At 37.1% G+C, this 20072-nt stretch overlaps 1 protein-coding gene across 9 annotated transcripts in view; it reads left to right on the forward strand.

Moving 5' to 3' along the window:
* Positions 1 to 20072, forward strand: part of KLHL7 (kelch like family member 7) — a 65994-nt gene that overhangs the window by 28412 nt on the left and 17510 nt on the right. For all 9 annotated transcript variants that reach the window (XM_025464350.3, XM_025464353.3, XM_025464349.3 and 6 more), the window contains 3 exons: positions 1099 to 1274; positions 3936 to 4110; positions 10735 to 10877. In XM_025464350.3, coding sequence (XP_025320135.1) covers positions 1099 to 1274; positions 3936 to 4110; positions 10735 to 10877 — 494 coding nt within the window. The remainder of the gene's footprint in view (positions 1 to 1098; positions 1275 to 3935; positions 4111 to 10734; positions 10878 to 20072) is intronic.

Genomic DNA, 20072 nt, shown 5'->3' on the forward strand with positions numbered 1-20072 from the left:
ATAGCTGGCTGTGGGCTGGATTTGGTTCATTGACAGCACTTTTCAGATTCCTTAATATTAACAACTAATTGAGGGGACACTTCCTTCTCAAACAAAAAACGAAATAGCTAGGAAAAGGCTGAATGGAAAATGTGTAAGCGTTTATATAAAGAAAGCTGTGTAGGGAGGTGGGGAGGGGGGATGGGGTAATTGGGTGATGGGCATTATTATTATTTTTTTTAAGGAGGGCACTTGCAGTAATGAGCACTGGGTGTTATATTTAACTGGTGAATCACTAAATTCTACCTCGAAATACAGTATATGTCATTTAAATTGAATTCAAATAAAAACTTGTAAAAATACAGTGTATATATATATATATAAATATATACACAGTTCAGTATATATATATATATATAATACAGTATATGTCATTTAAATTGAATTCAAATAAAAACTTGTAAAAAAAGAATGCTGTATAGGGGCACCTGGGTGGCTCAGTCACTTAAGTGTCCTCCTCTGAATTTCAGCTCAGGTCATGATCTCAGGTCATGGGATCAAGCCCCACTTTGGGCTCTGTGCTCAGTGGAGAGTCTCCTCAAGATTTTCTCCCTCTGCCCATCCCCTACTCGTGCTCCCTTTCTTTCTCTAAAAATAAATCCTAAAAAAGCTGTGTAATTACATTGAACATCATAAAAAATCTGAATAAATGGAGATCCATGCCATGTTCCTAAGAGTAGCTCCTCCATGTTGTGGAACAATCAGCTGTCCCTAAAGTAATCCAGAAATTCAGTGCAATCCTAATTAAAATCATATCAGGATTTTTTACAGTAGAATGTTATAAGCTTATTTTAAAATTTATTTTCAAGAGAAAATGTTTAACAGTTAAGAAAAATGTGAAAAAATATTGAAGGGACTTTTCCTACAAAGTAACAAAATCAGCCATACTTAACTCAGTATACTATTGAAATAAGAATAAACAAATCAGTAGAACAGAAAAGGATCCAAATTTATGAAATTCATTCAGCCTCACTTTCCCAGAGTCATACTTTTTCTTCAGTGTATGTTTGGGGGCTTTTTAAAGTGATTTTCTATTCATTTATTTTCTTCTGTATTTAGGTATAAGTGTGTTAGCTGAGTGTCTGGATTGTCCTGAATTGAAAGCAACTGCAGATGACTTTATCCATCAGCATTTTACTGAAGTTTATAAAACTGATGAATTTCTGCAACTTGATGTCAAGCGAGTTACACATCTCCTCAATCAGGACACTCTGACTGTGAGAGCAGAGGATCAGGTGACTAAATTGTCTTCTCATGTTTTTCTTAGTAAAAATATCCTTATTGATTTCTTAGGTTTCATGTTTGGATACCTGACAAGGAAAAGAATCATATTAGGAGGGTATGTGTTCTTTACATTAAACAGAATATTCCAAAATCTCTTACATAGGAAAAGTAACTCTCCGGTGCTTTTACGGGCTTTCTATTTGAGAGATAGGCCATTTGATAGAAATAAAACTATTGGATACCATGATAGGAAGAACAGTGCTTCCCCTCCAAGGATGTCCACATCCTACTCCCCAGAACCTATGAGTGTGTTACCTTACATGGCTACTGGAAATTTGCAGATGTGGTTAAGGTAAAGATCTTTGAGATGAGATTATCCAGGTGGGCCCAGTGTAATCATGAGCGTCCTTAAATGTGGAGGAGGGAGGTAGAAGAGTCAGTGTCAAGAGTGGGAAAGAGTCAGTGATTGCTGGCTTTGAAGACGGAGGAAGAGGCCACAAGCCAGGGAATGCAGGTAGCTGTTAGAGTCTGGAAAAGACAAGGAAATACTTTCTCCTCTAGAGCCTTCAGGACAGCCCTGCTGACACATTGATTTTAACCCAGTGTGAGCCATTTTGGACTCAGTCTCCAGAACTGTCAAATAAACTGCTAGAGGTATAAGCTGGCACAGGCATTTGGAAGCTAGGTGGACTAACACAGACACTCTGACACTCAGTTAATTCCTATTTGCAGTCCCACATCCTTCTCTGTATTTTAAACCAATAAATTTGTGATAATTTGTTACATCAGCAATAGAAAACTAATAGAGGTTCTGTAAGATCATATGGTTTGAGTTACTTTTGTTCTAAAGATAAGAGATTTGCACTGAGCCATTTTTCTTTGGTCTTCTTAATGGCGCAGTCATAAGTTATATTCGTTGACAGGTTGAATCTGGAGGCAAAAAACAAAAATCACCTCAGTTCTATGACCTTAAAATTAACTGACTTATATGCATTACAGAAAGCGAACTAAAAAGTCACTTGAGTTTGAAGAAAAGCTGGCAAATGCTACATACAGGTCATCAAACCTGATGAGCACTACTCACAGGTTAATATTTTCAGTGATAAGTCATGTTGATATCATGCACCCTTCATATAATGTAAGGAGAATGGCATGGCATCTCTATGGTCTTCCTCCCAGAAGACTGTAATCCCATCTAATCATGAGAAAAACATCAGACAAACCCAAATTGAGTGACATTTTACAAAATACCTGACCAGAACTCAAAATTGTCAAAGTCATCAGAATAAAGGAAAGTCTGAGAAACTGTCATAGTCTAGAAGATTCTAAGATGACATGATGAGTAAATGTGATGTGGTATCTGTTATGGGATTATGAGATGGAGAAAAAAATTGGATAAAAAACTGAAGTTTTGGGAGTATGGACATTAGTTAGTAATGGACCAATACTGATTTATTGGTTGTGATAAGAGTATCATACTAGTGTAACATTTTAACAGTTGGGTCCAGGGTATTTGAGGACTCTGTGCTATCTTTGCAACTTTTCTGTAAATCTAAAATTTTTCCAAAATTAAAAGTTTATTTTAAAAAAATAGGCCAATCCCTATTAAAAATTCATATGGAGATTAGAACTTAGGCCATATTAACACCAATTTAAGCAGCTCAGACATGTATGTATGTAGCAGATATGTATATTTATGTTTTCATTGTGTTTAAATTCATGATTTGTGGGGCGCCTGGCTGGCTCAGTTGGTAGAGCATGCAACTCTTGATCTCAGGGCAATGACCTCAAGTCCCATGTTGGGCGGCATGGAGCCTACTTTATTTACTTATTTAAAAAAAAAAAAAAAAAGATTTATTGAGAGAGCATGTGCATGAGTGGGAGGGACAGAGGATGTGAGAGTGATAGAGGGAGAGAGTCTTAAGCGGACTCTGACCACAGAGCCAACCCAGGGTTTGAGCTCACAACCAAGAGTCAAATGCTTAACTGACTGCACCACCACCAGGGACCCCTGGGCATGGAGCCTACTTACAACAAAAACAAAAAGTGAGTGATTTACACATTAAATTGTGTTGATAAACTTGGACTTGTTTGGTAAAGGTAAATGAATGCTATAGTACTATTTTGAAAATAATTCAAATATAAATATCCTATGATGTTTTTTTTTAATTTTAAATTTTAAAATTTAAAGTTTCTGGAAAGCAGCTAAGTCTATCAATTCACAGTTCAGGAATATCATATTAAAATAAAATCATAGATGACCTTCATATCTTTTGGAATAGAAGTCCCCTTAAGAAATTAACCTGTTTTCCTGGTACCAAGTAAATATATATTGAAACTGTCATTGACCAATAGATATTTTTCCAGTAGAAATGTACATCATAGCTCCTTCTGAAAAGCTATATTTTAAAAAATCATAAATTCAGTATCCTTCCTATCATTACATTATATAGTAATAATTTGTTCTAAAAAACATTATGAGAATCAGTAGAACAGTATATAAGTACAGGCAAGTGTTTGGGAATGAAAGAAAATATCTGAATAAAATATTGGGAATAAATGGTTGTGTCTTTATGATATCCTCCTCCAACCTTCAGTGTAAGAGTAAATGTAGGTCATTGGAAATGTTGCTACCTTCTAAGAACTTTACTATGCTATTTTTCCCCCTTTAGGTTTATGATGCTGCTGTCAGATGGTTGAAATACGATGAGCCTAATCGCCAGCCATTTATGGTTGATATCCTTGCTAAAGTCAGGTTTCCTCTTATATCAAAGAATTTCTTAAGTAAAACAGTACAAGCTGAACCACTTATTCAAGACAATCCTGAATGCCTTAAGATGGTCATAAGTAAGTTGCCTTACTGTCCATTTATAACCTGATCCTGTAGCCAGTTTCTTTTGAGCTTCAGCCCTTTAGAATGGATCAGACTCGGCACCAGGGGAAACATTCAAGACTTAGCTCTTCTAGATAATTAGTCCATTGGGGTTCTCAGCTGTCTACTTGGAGGAGACTTAGCCCTAGCCCTTATTTTTTAGGGACGTGTGTGATAGAAGGTAAAAATTACTTCTACCTTATCTTCTTTTGTGTATGATAACTTTCGTGCACTTTTGTTTCTAGTGTTTCCTTTATATTCAGCCAGATAGTATACTGTGATCATTTTTCTTTTTTCTTTTTTGGCCCAGAGTTAATAACTGTGATATTTTTTACTTAGTTTTTCTTGATTTGCAGGCTAAGTCCCAACCCCTCTATAAAATGCTCCTTAATAAAATTGTACAATTAGACAGTCTGTTGTTTTTCTTTTATTTCTTAGAAACATCCTTGATAGAGACTGCCTTCTACATATTACAGTATGGACTGTTTGCACTCTAACCTTAAGGCACACTTGTCCTGGACTTCCCTTCTCTATCTTGGGATGTCCTATCACACCTCTGCTTTACTTAGACCCACTATCTTTGTGGACCCCATTTCTTCCCTTTTCTTAATTCTCTCTGTTGAATGGAATATATCCCCTAAAAGGTTCCTGAGAAAGTAGGTATGATAGTAAATATTTGGAGACTTGATGAATCTCTTATCTTTATTTTATCATAAAACATTGAAGGATTCTTAAATGGGGTATAGAATTATATTGAAAATAATTTTCAGTTAGAATTTTGAAGGCATTGTACCATTATTAACTAGCTTCCAGTGTTATTGAGAAATCTGATGCCAATCTGATCATTTTATTTTTTATTCTTCTATGTAAGCATTTCAAATCTTTTGGGGGGGGGGGGTGCGGTTGGCACCTGGGTGGCTCAGTCAGTTAAGCATCCAACTCTTGGTTTCTGTTCAGGTTATGATCTCTTGGGTTCTGAAATCAAGCCTGGCCTCAGGCTCTGCACTCAGCAGGGGGTCTGCTTGAAGAGTCTCTCCCTCTGTCCCTCACCCCACTACTCATGGATATGCACACTCTCTCTTTCAAATAAATAACAAATCTTTAAAAAATCTTTTTTTCATATCCCTGATGTTTTGGAAGTTCACAATAAGGTAACTGGGTATGCATTTTTTTAAGTTATCATGTTAGGTATTCTCTATCTTTTCAATAGATTTCTCTATTCTCTATTGTTATTGTGATTCTTCAGCAGATGAGTCTAATCTTTTCTTGTCTCTCTCTTTTTTTTTTTTTAAAGATTTTATTTATTTATTCATAGAGACACAGAGAGAGAGAGAGAGAGAGGCAGAGACAGGCAGAGGGAGAAGCAGGCACCATACAGAGAGCCTGATGTGGGATTCGATCCAGGGTCTCCAGGATCACGCCCTGGACTGCAGGCGGTGCCAAACCGCTGTGCCACCGGGGCTGCCCTTTTCTTGTCTCCCTTGTTATCCATCTTTTCTCTTTGTTCTGTCTTCTGGGAGATAGCGTTAATTTTTCTGTCAACACTTTTATTTCAGCTATTTTTAATTTCTGTGAGCTTTAACTTATTCTAGAACTTCTTATTTCATGGCTGTAATACCTTATTCTGAAATAGCATTATGTTGGCTTTCATGCTTCCTTGTCTGCCTTTTCTATATTACTTTTGAATTTTGTTTTTTTCTTCATTGCTATTGAAGGTTTTCTTAAATGTTTGGTATCATCTGTGAGTCATAGTTATAAGAGTAAGTTATTATAAAATCAGTAGATAACGCTGTATATGTGAATGGGCTTCTCACTTCTTGGGCTGAACCATAGAATAATCCGTGTAAACACAGTTTTTAAATTGAGGAGCCCTCAAGTGTCAGTATCTGTAGATATTTTCTCAGGTAGCTGGGTGCAGGCATTTGAGACCTGGGTAGTGAATATTTTGATACATAAACTTTGACTTAATCCTTGTCTTCAGGCTCATACCCTTCTCTGTGTGATTCCTCGAGACTGGAATATCTCTAAAGACCAGTCCTCATATCCTACAGTGGAAAAGTCATGGCAGGTTACCTGACTGTGTAGGAGGGGAAGGAGACTGGCAGTTCAAATGTTGTTTATTCAGAATTTTAGAGTTCTCTTATTTTCATCCCCAGTACACTCTCTGGGGTACTTCCTATCTCTAATTCTAAATCTTTCCAGAGTTCTGCAGGATAATTTGGCTTGCTGCTTATTGGTATCTCCTTCCATATCCATTTTGGTTTAGCATTCTATCTGCTACCTCTCTTCATTAACTGAGTTTTAGGGTTACAGATCTTCTGTTATCAAAAAGGTAGAGTTTGTGTTTGTTTCTTGCTTCCTTGTTTGGGATGGCTTTCAAGAAAAAAGAAAAAAAGGTCTTAAAATGGCACATTTAGGGGTGCCTGGGTGGCTCAGTCAGTTAAGCATGTGCCTTCAGCTCAGATCATGATCTTGGGGACCTGGGATTAGTCCTGCATCGGGCTCCATGATCTGTGGGGAGTCTGCTTCTCCCTCTCCCTCTGTCTGCCACTGCCCCTGCTTGTACACGCTCTCTCTCTCTCTCACATCCCCTCTCCTTCACTTCCCTGTCAAATAAATTTTAAAAATAGGGGCACCTGGGTGACTCAGTGGTTGAGCATCTGCCTTTGGCTCAGGTCATGATTCTGGGGTCCTGGGATCAAGTCCCGCATCAGTCTCCCCATGGGGAGCCTGCCTCTCCCTCTGCCTATGTTTCTGCCTCTCTCTTTGTGTCTCTCATGAATAAATAAAATCGTTTTAAAAATTAATTTAAAAATTTAAAAAATGAAATTATCATGCCCCATTTGGAAGGTTAAAAAAGAGAACTAAAATACAGAACAGGGATCCCTAGGTGGCGCAGCAGTTTGGCGCCTGCCTTTGGCCCAGGGCGCGATCCTGGAGACTCGGGATCAAGTCCCACGTCGGGCTCCCGGTGCATGGAGCCTGCTTCTCCCTCTGCCTGTGTCTCTGCCTCATTCTCTATCTCTCTCTGTGACTATCACAAATAAATAAAAATTAAAAAAAAAAATGTTTTAAATAAAAAAAAATACAGAACAACTAAACACATAAATATATAAATTGAATTAAATTGTCCTAAGATCCTTGTTTTCTTCTGGAGGAGGGTAGAAATATTAATGTCTAAGGTACATATATTAAAATAGATAACTATTAAAAAGACTGACACAGTGTATAAAAATTCTCTAGTAGAAGGAAAAATGAAGAGAAAAAGCCTCAACCCAAAAGGAGACAAGAAAGAAACATAGAAAACTTGAGATGAACCAAAAGTGCAAAATAAGGTATTAGAAAAAATTATAAATAGTACTTTAAATTATATGGAATATAATTTACCTGTTAAAAGATAGTCAGGGTTTAAAAAAGAAAATCAAGCTATATATTGTTTTCAAAAGATCTAACTAAAACATAAAGACACAAAGTGTTTGAAAAGACATAAAAGGATAAAAATAAGCCAGGAAAACACTAACCATATAAAAAGATAGGTTAGTTATATAACCATCTAATAAAATATAGGAAGGCAACAATCATTATTAGGGAAAAAGATCACTACATAAAGAGAAAAGGTTCCATTCACTAGGAAGAAAACATTGCTAAACTCATATTGAGTTTAAGCCCACAAAATATATAAAAGAAAAATTATCAGAATTACAGAAGAAACAAATTTAGTACAGTGGGTGAATATAATACAACTTTGTCAGTGACTGATAAGTTAACTAGATAAAAAAATTAGATCATAAAAAATACAAATGACAATTTTACAAAATTTGACAACTTTCAGTAAATACTAAAGAATTGTTAAAGAACATCTTTCACAAAGTTCATACATTTTATAGTCTATTTGTTATAAATTGTTTTGGCTATCTGGAAATGCCTTTTTTTTTTTCATGCTGTTCTTAAAGGTTAACTGGGCATGTAATTCTAGATCAAATACTTTGAAGATATTATTTCATCCTGCCTTCATCATTCTTGTTGATCCTTGCTGTTAGTTTGGTTGTCATTCTTTGTACATGATCCGAATTTTTTTCTGTAGCTTTTTATAAGAGCTTTTCTTCATATTTGGTGTTTAGCACCAAATGCTTCTGGACATTCATTTCTTTGGTTTATCCTGCTTGATATTTCTTTGTTTCCTGAGTCCAGTGATCTGTGTTTTTCATCGTTTAGAAAATTCTCAGCCATTTCAAATAATGCCACTACTTTGGGAATTTTAATTAGAAAAGTTGGCAAGTCTTTCCTTTCATTCTTTGTCTCTGTGTTACATTTGGGATAATTCTTGAAATCTATATTCCAGCTCACTAATTCTTCTTTCATCTATTTCTTTTCTAATCATTTGTTTAATGAGTTTTGAATAGTAATTAAATATTTCTTTTTTTTTCAGAGTGTTTTTTTTGCATGTGTTAAGAATTGTTGACATTATTTTATTGTTGGATCAGTAATAGTGCACATCATATATAGTTCAAAAAGACACAAAAGGATATATAGCGAAAAGTAGATATCTCCAGTACTCCTGCTCTCTACTCCCTTATCCTCTCATGCTGAAGGTTACTATTGCTATCTTATATATCCTTCCACAGGTAGTTTGCATATACATTTGCTTACATATACTTGTACAAATTATATCTATACCTATGTGTATATATACATAAAATATAAAATTTTAAAACAAATGTTATTTTACTGTGTACTCTGCTACATACTGCTTTTTTTTCATACCAGATTAGGTCTTAGAGATCATTCCATGGGTACATATTACCCTTTTTTATTTTCTTAACAGCCACATATAATATTCCATTGTATGAATATACAGTAATTTTTAACCACTTCCCTGACTGAAGTTTAGGTTGATAAACTCCTAGAAGAATTACTGACAAAAGAGTGTGTGCATTTCAGGGCACCTGAGTAGTTCAGTTGGTTAAGCATCTGCCTTCGGTTCAGTTCATGATCCCACTGTCCTAGGATGAGCCCTGCTCTGAGGCCCCTGCTTGGCAGGGGGTCTGCTTTTTCCTGCTGCCATTCCCCCTGCTCATGCTTGCTCATGCTCTCCATCAAATAAATAAATAAAACCTTAAAAAAAAAAGTGTATATGCATTTGTAATTTGAGGGGATCATAATATATTACCCTCCAAATAGTTTGTACCTGTCCATGTCCCCACCAGCAATGTGTAGGAAACATTGTGTGTTTCCCCACATGTATATTATACCCTGTGTTCCAGACAGTTTGATCATGGCCAATCTATTAAGTGAAAAAGTGTGATTTAACTTGTATTTCTCTAACTAGAGCTTGAATTTCTTTTCATATGGCTAAGAGTTGTTTGTAACTGTGTTCAGTTACTTAATGGAATTTTCTATTAGTAACTGGTCTTAATTTTATTAATTGATTATCTTTCAAATTTGTTATATGATTAATATTTTGCTAGTTATTGTCTTTTGGTTTGGTTTTTTCTGCAGCATGCAGTGATTTAACTTAAGATTTTATGTGGTTTGAATTTTTTTTCATGGCTGTGATTTTTGCCTTAGCTTCCCCTGGGGTCTTTTTTTTTTTTTTTTTTTTTTAAGATTTATTTATTGACTTGAGAGAGAGAGAGAGAGAGAGAGTACAAGCTGGAGGGGGCAAAGGGAGAGGGAGAGAGAATCTCCAGCAGACAACAGGGCTCAATCTCACAGCTATGAAATCAAAACCTGATCCAGAACCAAGAGTTGGTGGCTTAATTTCTCTACTCTCATGTGTTCTCTCACTTCCTCTCTCAAATAAATAAATATAAAAAAATCATCTAAGGCATCTACTTCTGAAAGCTTTATGTGCATCTGAATTACCTTGAAATCTTGTTAAATAAATACATAGATTCTGGGGTGTCTCAGTGGATTAACGCCACCTTCAGCCCAGGGCATGCATGATCCTGGAGACCCGGGATCAAGTCCCACATCAGGCTCCCTGCACAGAGCCTGCTTCTCCTTCTCCCTCTGCCTCTCTCTCTCTCTCTCTCTCTCTCTCTCTCTCATGAATAAATAAAATCTTTAAAAAAAAATGTAGGTTCTGATTCACTAAGCTTAGTAGATTTTGAGATTCAGTAGTTCTAACAAACTCCCAGATGCTGAAGCTGCTGGCCTTTGAACCACATTTTAAGTGACAATACTAGTGCCTGGACCCTACCAACAGAATTTTTTATTTGATGGGTCTGTGGCCATTTCAAAGATTTTCTAGGTGATTCTAATGCACAGTTAATATTGAGAAACTACTAGGTTAGGATATCTAAATTTGTCATTATTATTTTGGCAGCTATTGCTTGAAGAGCCAGATAATTGACCAGTATGTAGTAAGTGGATGGGGGGGGGAGTTCTTAGTGACTGCTGAGAATAATAAACTGGTTAGGACTCAGAACCCATTACACGTTTTCCTGCCTCTTTGCCCCTCACTCTTTCCTTAAATGCAATAGAGAGATAATAGAAAAACAGTTACAGAAACGAAAGCACTAGGATATTGATTATTTCCTTTTCAAAGCATTAAACTACCTGAAGTTCTTGAAAAGTTGCCATGTGTTTTTCTACAGGTGGAATGAGGTATCATCTGCTGTCTCCAGAGGATCGAGAAGAATTGGTAGAAGGCACAAGGCCCAGAAGAAAGAAACATGACTACCGCATAGCCCTATTTGGAGGCTCCCAGCCACAGTCTTGTAGATATTTTAACCCAAAGGTAACTTCTTTTTATTGTTTATGCTTTTGAAAGCTCTGAGCACATAACCACTCACCCACCACTAGTAATAATAGCTCTTTCCTTTAGAGAAGTTAGTTTATGTGTTCTTTCACGTATCTTTTGAGATATAGAATTCTCTTCATTTAACAAATAAGGCAATTGAGGCTTAGTCAGATTTTAAATGTTTCCATAATTGCCCTGGAGCACTGTATAATAACCACTATCAGAGAAAGTGGAAAACTAGTTCTTGTATTTTATCTCATTTTGTTAGCAACTCTTTGCTTTCCTCATGTGCTATTTTCAATGAATTTATTATGAAGCTATATGTGTTTATTTTTTCTTTAGTAATTATGTTTTAATGTAAAATAATGTATACTTATTCTAGAAAAATTGGAAAACCTAGAAAATAACAAAAAGATAAAGTTACCTCTAACTCCACCATCTAGAAATGATCACCAATTTTAATGTGTTTTCCAGTATATGTTATGCCATTTGGGCCAGCAAAGCCTGAGTCATGGGTCTAGAAACAATTTTTCTTAATGGATTATTAGTTAAAACTTTGAGTCCACTCAATTACTACCTCCTTGATTTTTAGACCTGTGTGTTTTGGCTATGAAAGAGATAATACCGTATTTTGCTGGTACTGCATGTATTGCTGAGGCAAAGCAAATATCACAGTCCTAAAAGATATCACCTGTAACTGGTGTTGAATCTAAGCATGTAACGGTCTCTTTCATCATTTTGTTGGCCCATTTTGGTTGATACTTGATGAGTCCAGAGCATCCTCTTCATATCACGTATTTATCTGATACTTAATACTGTAGTAGCAATGAACAAAACATTTATAAAAACACATATGGTGATGTCAAGAGTGTAAAACAGAGTAAAGGCCAATCCAAATCCAGAATCAGTATCAACTCCAATGAGGGCAGAGCACTGTCCCTTTAACAATTGGGGGGGGGGGGGGTCCCAGTATAGTTAGCCTGGTATTGGGTGACTAACTGGTTCCCTCAAGATGGGGTAACAAATCAAGGGCTCAGGCTTGGTCAGTATTCCTGACAAAGTGGGCACTGTCCAGTAGTGGATAGCCACAGTGGCCTTAGGGAGAGGAAGTACATTAGCTTCCATAGCGGCTGGCTTATGCAGCCTCTATCACTACCCTGTAGTCACTCATAAACCCATTGAGCAAGCCTCAGATTGATGAAGGAAGATAGAGATGCAGTACTATCCACATGATTATTAAGAGACTTTGCTGCAATTGTGGGCACTCTGGTAAGAATTCATAGGAGATGCAAATTTGTGTCCTTTTTAAAGGGTCATCTACATTATCCTTCCTCAAATCTTTTTGTCCACAGTCTTACATTGTTACTTATTTCAGGTCTGCATCCATCTGGGTAAACCATTAGCCACTATCTAGAATTGGTAAAAACTGACCTTAGCCTTTCCCTCCTGAATGGTATAATGGAAGATCAAAGGCACTGCTTAAAATTCTGCCGGGTCAGAAGGTTGCTTCTGAATCATCCTTCAGTACCACTTTGGAACAGACTATAATGCTCTAGCAGTTTACTCTTGGCTAGTACTGTCACGGAGGAACTGGGCTCAGTCTCATGTTTATCAGCTGATTTATAGGGACTGCCTCTATGAATACACAGCCCTGGTTGAGGCAGAAGGCCTCCTAGGAAAGGGTAGAATTAGTTCATTTTGTATTCTGCACCTTCGAGACCTCCAAAAGCCCAGGGTTATGTTTAAATCCCAAATTACTAGTCGAAGGCATGTTATTTGTGATTTGGTAGATTAGGTAAAACTGTTCAAATGTGTTAATAATATGGCCATCTGGTTTCCCTTGGTCAAACATTTGCTGTCTGTCAAGACCTAGTGGCTAGCCAGGGGCTATTTACTGAAGAAAATAGTAGCTGCTTAAAGGAGGTAGGCCTGGCTCCAGAATCCAAGCCATCACGTTCTGTAGTTCTGTTGGAACATGACCCAAACTAAGCAGCATGCTGATGTCCCGAGATCACAAAATAATCTGAGCAGCCAAGCTATTTTACTGTAGCCTGTCCCTCTTAGCTGTCTCCTGCTCTTGCTTTTACTTGCAACTGGCAGCCTTTTGGTTTACCCAGTAAAAGTATATAAGTGGGACATCCAGTTACAGGATATGCCATCTGTAATATGTAGGAGATACTTGGGGCAACAAGGTATATTCTTTGTTTCCAAGGAGCTATATACCAGCATGCCATAGCAGAACTTGACAAACTTTTTTTCTGTAAAAGACCACTTAATAAATATTTTCAGTTTTGTAGGCTACACAGTCTCTGTCATTACTGCTCAACTCTGATGCTGTGGCAGGAAAGCAGCCATAAACTGCATGAACAAATGGACATTGCTGTGTTCCAATAAAACTTTATTGACAAAAACAGGCAGTGGGCTAGACCTAGTTGGTCTACAGGTCATAATTTGCCAACCCCATCTCTAGACCTGTGGACATCTAGGAACTTTGTAGTGATGATTGTATTCTAGGATAAACCTCTGTCTTACCATGTCCTGTTCTCCAGAACTGATCAATATTATGGACATGAATATACAAAACCATATATGACTACCTTTGGTAAAGTGAGATAGACCAAGGCTACTGCAGCTTAGATTATAGCATATAGGGAGTCAAGAGATGCTTGAGGTCAGACCATGAGAGATGCTTGAGGTCAGACCATGAAATTATTTTATTTTCCCTGCCAGCTGAAAAGAAATCCCATTTAATTATCTGAGTAGACTAACAGAAATCCACATTAGTCAAAGTGTTAGCTGTATGACAAGTTTTAGTCGTCGTTTCAGTCTGGTCCAGTAAGATCAGGCCTGGTGCTGCCACAGCAATTAGAAGTACCGGTCTTGACAGTTCTTACAAAGCAGCAGTTCCTCCTCTATTTTGGGAGAGAAGGACTTACCAAAGAAGGCTTCTCCTTCTTACTGTAATACTTAACACCATGATTCATAGAGTAAATATGCTGGCAGATAACAAAAAGACCTCTCCAAGTAAGGAAGATCAGAGTTGGATTGATTAAACACCATCTGTTGGGCTGCTCTCAGCTCATCTGTCTCTGGCACATTCCTCCATCTCTGTAGGCTGATTTTCTTACAAAGACATCTGGCTTCCTTTCTCAGTAAAGATTGGGTATCTGGCAGGTACCCCAAGGCTTCATGGCCTTTGCAGCACAGTCCAATAAATACAAATGGCATTGTACTTAAGAGATTGATATACCTACTCATCTATTTCACACCAGATAATGTTAAGACTCTTGACATTTAAGTAGCTATTTAACTTCAGCGTTTTTTGTTTTTTTTTTTTTAATTTTTCAGGATCCTTTTGAATCAAGAGCAGGGAATCTATAAATATGATGCTTCTTTCCAAGCAAAAATTGAAGTCAAGGGCACCTGGGTGGCTCAGTCTGTTAACCATCTGCCTTTGGTGCAGCTCGTGATCCCAGAGTCCTGGGATCAAGTGCCACATCAGGCTCCCTGCCTGCTTCTCCTTTTCCCTCTACTGCTCTCTCTGCTTGTGTGCACGTGCGCGCTCTCTCTCTCTTTCTCTCTCTCTAAAATAAATAAAATATTTTTTTAAAAATTGAAATCCTAGTTTATAAGTCTATATATACTACAGCTTTCCAAAGCCTACTATAGTATTTATTTTTACAGTTAAAAGCAAAAAACCTAGCTATACTTGTGGTGAGCATAGCATAACATACAGGTTTGTTGGATTGCTATGTTGTATATCTAAAACTAATGTAATATTGTGTGTCAACTATACTTCAGTTTTTTAAAAAGGTAATTAAACAGGCATCCTGGGTGACTCGGCAGTTTAGTACCACCTTCAGCCCAGGACGTGATCCTGGAGACCTGGGATTGAGTCCCACGTCAGGCTCCTTGCATGGAGCCTGCTTCTCCCTCTGCCTGTGTCTCTGCCTCTCTCTCTCTCTGTGTCTCTCATGAGTAAATAAATCTTTTTTAAAAAAGTAATTAAAGTACATTTTGATATAAAATATTTTAAATTAAAATAAAGGTGGCTATTTTGATGTATAGAGAGACAGGAGAATCATGATTTCATTTAGGAGACCATAGCATTGTTTCTAGTATATGGCAAACGTGGAATGACTCTTAGCACTTTATTTTTGGTCTGTAGTTCTAACACTTTCCTTGATTTTTATTTTTTTTATTTCTTTTATTGGACAGTTGAAAAGAGACGCGTATTCTCTACAAGCCTGGAAGTGAGACTGTAACTTCAGAATTCCTATTTGCTATTATCAATGGCCCATACATACTTCTCTTTTGTATACTCAACCACAATTTTTTAGACTTTCAATGGAAGAATTCAAAAAATTGAGGATATAACTACCAATAAAAATATCCATTGATTGATTATATCAAATATCTCTTAGGTCCTGAAGCTAACATAAGTATAATCCCACTTAACTATTTATTAAATGTGTCTGTGAGAAATACCAGGCCCTCCCTTCTTTTAAAACTTTACCTTGAGAAAACTTTCACCCATTACTATTTTTGTGTATCTTAATACAAGTTGATTAGTCTTTATTCTAATAAAATAATTGAGAAGGCTGATTTCATTATAAGTTATTATATGTTATTATTTATCTTGACTCTGCCAAAGAGAACATTATTTCATTATTCAATTCAAATAGATTGCTTAATGAAAAGTACTATACTGGAATTATTTTAAAGTTTTTGAACTTAATCTCAGAAATTAGAATTCAGAATTCATAAATTCAGATTTGACTTTCATTAAGTGGGACCCATTTGTGCCCTATACTAGCCAAAAATTTACCGTTTTTATTGAATTGATCTCCTTCAAAGGGGGGCACTTTAAGTAGTGTTACTTAATAGAATTATCCAGAATTAAAACAGTATCCCTATAAGCTATTATCTTTAAATTTTCCTTGGATATGACTGGTGAGAAGAGGCAAATATTTGTATTAATTGTTGACTGAAAAATGATAAAAATCTTAACTTTCTTTTCTGAGTATTAACAGAAAAAGAAGTTATGGGTTGCTGTGTCTAAACTGAAATTATGTAATTCTTATTATGGTCCATATAGAGCTTGTTGAGCCTCCCTTTCCCCACCTGTACCTGTTTTTAAAGTTTTCAAGTGCTTAGTAAGTACTAAAAAAGTTGTTTATGTATACCCAGTGCTCTATTCTCTTAGTATTGATATTCTCAAATTGTAGGATGAGAATGTCTTATGATATTGATGCCTAAATAAAAGTTGACTTAACTGATCAGTTTTTATTTGGACTTTATCAATGAAATGATGAGCTCTAAGGACTTAGAACTTTGTAAGGATTTTGGCTCACCACTCTAATATGGTGGAGAAATAGGATACTATGCCCTAGAGAAAAGGGGATTCTGCATATTCCCTACCAAAAACAAAAAAAAGACTAAGACCAGTAGGGTAAGGGTCAAAATCTGCAAATTACAAAGACAGAAAACCATATGGTGCTGTATCACATGGAACTCTCAGGTTTGGAAGGTTTACCCTGAGTGCATTTTCTTATTCATAACTCTTAAGTAGACTCATCACTGAGCTTAATGTCTGGCCCAGTGTAGATACTCAAATTCGAAAGGATGAATAAACCAGTATAACTTTATATAGCATTTCACAAGCAATTTTATAGAACTGGATTTAAACATAGGTCGTCCCTAAATCAAAAGAAATGAAGTTACCTTCAACTCAGAACACACTTTCCTGTTGGAAATATTGTTTAATAAAGGCATCACAGTCCTTTTTCTCACAGTATCATAGCCACTTTACCTCTTAAAACAGCCCTCTCCTGAAGAGATGGTCCTACTCTGTGATCAGGGTGGAAATGGGCAGTTATACATTGCATGTGATTGTGAAAGATGTGCACAGAGAAATGTAAACCTTAAGTTAAAAAATTAGTAAGTCTTTTTATAAAAGTGTATCAGTAGTCCTTGGTACCTTCAAGAGTACTATAGAAGCAGTACACTGAGGTAAGAAGATGGGCACTGCTAAAATGATCAGGAGTGTCTAAAGGAACAAAATATCCAATGTGGGCAGCAGTCATCCCAAGTGGATTGGTCCTCTAGCTGTGTGCTCAGGGACTGACATTGTTACAATGCAAGTGTGGGTCATCATGGGTTTCCTGTAAGCTTCCTTACTTGTCATTATAATTGGCACCCAGTGGTAACAGTGTCCTCTGCAGTGGATGCATAGTAAGCATTCCTCAAGCTTGGTTGTTTTCAGGCATTTTGGTTAGACGGTTGGTCCTCATATTTGGTAGGAGAGATTGGAACACATTCTGAAGTAAATTCTCAGCAGAGTGCTCTGCCTTCCTAACATGTCTTCCAAAATATTGGAAGCCTCTATTCTTTTTTCAGGCATCTCCACCACACACTGTTTTGTAGATTTATTTTAAAATCAACCTGACAGGGCAGCCCCGGTGGCGCAGCGGTTTGGCGCCGCCTGCAGCCTGGGGTGTGATCCTGGAGACCCGGGATTGAGTCCCACATCGGGCTCCCTACATGGAGCCTGCTTCTCCCTCTGCCTGTGTCTCTGCCTCTCTCTCTGTGTCTATGAATAAATAAATAAAATCTTAAAATAAATAAATTTCCATTTAGAAAAAAATAAAATAAAATAAAATCAACCTGACAGCCCCTTGCATCCCACGAAGTTCCCCTTCAAGGATCTGTTTCGTTTTGTCACTCCATCTGCAAGAAACCCCAGGGAAATATGAGTAACCATGGGAGTGGTAATGTCAGACTCATTCTCTTTAAGCCATAATTATCATAAATTAACAGATCAGTCCCCTAAAAAAGTGGGGAGCGAGCAGAAATAGAACTGTAGGTATTTGAGTGAGGGCCATAAGTGGGAAGGAATGAGGAAACTAAAAATGGTCTCAGTGTGGTGATATTTTAAAAGACTCCAGCCATCCTGGAATTAACTGGAAAGTAGTAGGCATATGAACACAGGGCTACAGGGGTAAGGGTCAGGCTGAGGATAACCAGCAGAGAAGGAAATAAATTATCACTATTTACTATACCATGTCACTTGAAAATTTCTCTTAGCTACCTTGGTAATTGTTCATATGACACAGAGGCACAATAAGATCTGTCATCACAGAAGTATTAAAACATGTCCAAATAAGTTTGGTATGATTATTTTCTTTGAATATGGATCATCAGTATGAGATAATTATCCTCAGCTGTTATAAACAACAGAGCCTATTGTATGGAGTATGTATAGAAGCATGACGCAGTTAGAGGCTGAGGTCACTGAGGCAGTGACTGAACATAGCCATTTAAAAGTCCCAGTATGAAAAAATTTAAAAAAATAAAAAATAAATAAAAAAATAAAAGTCCCAGTATGGTGGCTTAGTCAGTTGGGCATCTGCCTTTAGCTCAGGTCATGATCTCAAGATCCTGGGATCAAGCAAGCCCCACCATTGGGCTCCCTGTTCCGTGAGGAGCCTGTTTTTCCCTCTCTCTGCTCTTACCCCTGCTTGTGCACTTGCTCTCTCTGTCGAATAAATAAAATCTTTAAATTAATTAATTAATTTGTTTATTAATTAATTAATTTAAAAAAGAAGTACCAGTACGGAGATGCCTGGATGACTCAGCTGGTTAAGCATCTGACTCTTGATCTCAGCTCAGGTGTTGATCTCAGGATTGAGTTCAAAGCCCCACATGTTGAGCTCCACACCCAGAGTGGAGAGCCTACTTTAAAAAAAAAAAAAAAAAAAAAGCTCCAATATGACAGGCAGTAACAGCCTTGTTAATTTGAAGAGCTCACTCTGAGTTGAATTTGTCCATGGAGGTTTTCTTGAAGGAAACTTATTGGTAGAGTTTGGATAGGAAGAAAGAGAAAAGACAAGAATATATTGAATCCTAAGTATGAATGCATCTTTTTGGCTTGATAAGTATGGTTATTAAAATTTTTCATATAAGCTTCTCAAGTATTATTTAACTGCATGGAATCTAATAGTTTTGTGCTTTAAAAAAAAAAAATGAAAGACATTAGAGGGGTGCCCAGGTGGCTGAGTGGTTGAGTGTCTGCCTTTGGCTTGGGTCGTGGTCCTGGGGCCCAGGATAGAGTCCCACATAGGACTCCCCCACAGGGAGCCTTTCAAGTTTAGCTAGATGAGCTTAGGCAAATCAGTTTATCTTTCTAAAGGTCAGTTTTCTGGTCTGTTAACAGAGTTGAAATCTCAGGATTTATGTGAATATCAGTTATGTTCACTTGACTCCATCTTTGATCTTTTTTTTTTTTTTAAGATTTTTATCTATTCATTCATGAGAGACACAGAGAAAGAGAGAGAGAGAGAGGCAGAGACACAGACAGAGGGAGAAGCAGGCTCCATGCAGGGAGCCCGACGTGGGACTCGATCCTGGGACTCCAGGATCACGCCCTGGGCCGAAGGCAGGCGCCAAACTGCTGAGCCACCCAGGGATCCCTCCATCTTTGATCTTAATTCAGTTTCAGGATTCCTCATTTTCCATATTTAAAAGTGAAAGTTCTTCATTTTAAGATTCAGGATAGTCATTTAAGGGGTAATATGCCTTCTTGTGCCAAGAATTAAAATAACAAAGCAGAGTTCATCTAAAGGCAAATCTTGTGTTGAAATACCTGGCAGAGTGCTAACACAGGGATACTTCCCTCCTATTTCATTTATTTTGTATTCAAAGGACAAGTGGTATTATCAAGCATAATCCTTCTTAGATTTCACTTTTGGATCGAATTTCATTTCATATTTAAATTTCTGAGTAGTTTAGGTTTGAGTTTTTGGTTTTTGGTAGTATGGTTTTCTTTTGAGAGTGGAAGGCAAGAACATTTTGTGATCCGATAAAGCACCAGTAATTCCCTTTAAGCTGGTCTCTGGCCTTATTCAGACTCCTTGTCAATGCTAACAATCACTGACAGCTGAGAAATGACCACTTACGGGTTTGTTCCTAATTTTATCTAGCAGTTTACAATAGCACAGTCATGCCTTCCCACCCCATCCAGCCTCCACTGTGGAAGCCTTTTTTCCTAACTACAGTGCTATATTTCTTGAAGAACTTGGGTTACTAAAATGTTTTCTTCTAATGGCTGATTTATGAAACCCTTTTCTGTACTTGGAGAGGTTAATATGTTTCCAGTGATATTTGCATGACCCTCTTGAAAATTAGTGTATT

Source organism: Canis lupus, chromosome 14 (assembly GCF_003254725.2).
Source record: "Canis lupus dingo isolate Sandy chromosome 14, ASM325472v2, whole genome shotgun sequence".
Taxonomy (NCBI): domain Eukaryota; kingdom Metazoa; phylum Chordata; class Mammalia; order Carnivora; family Canidae; genus Canis; species Canis lupus.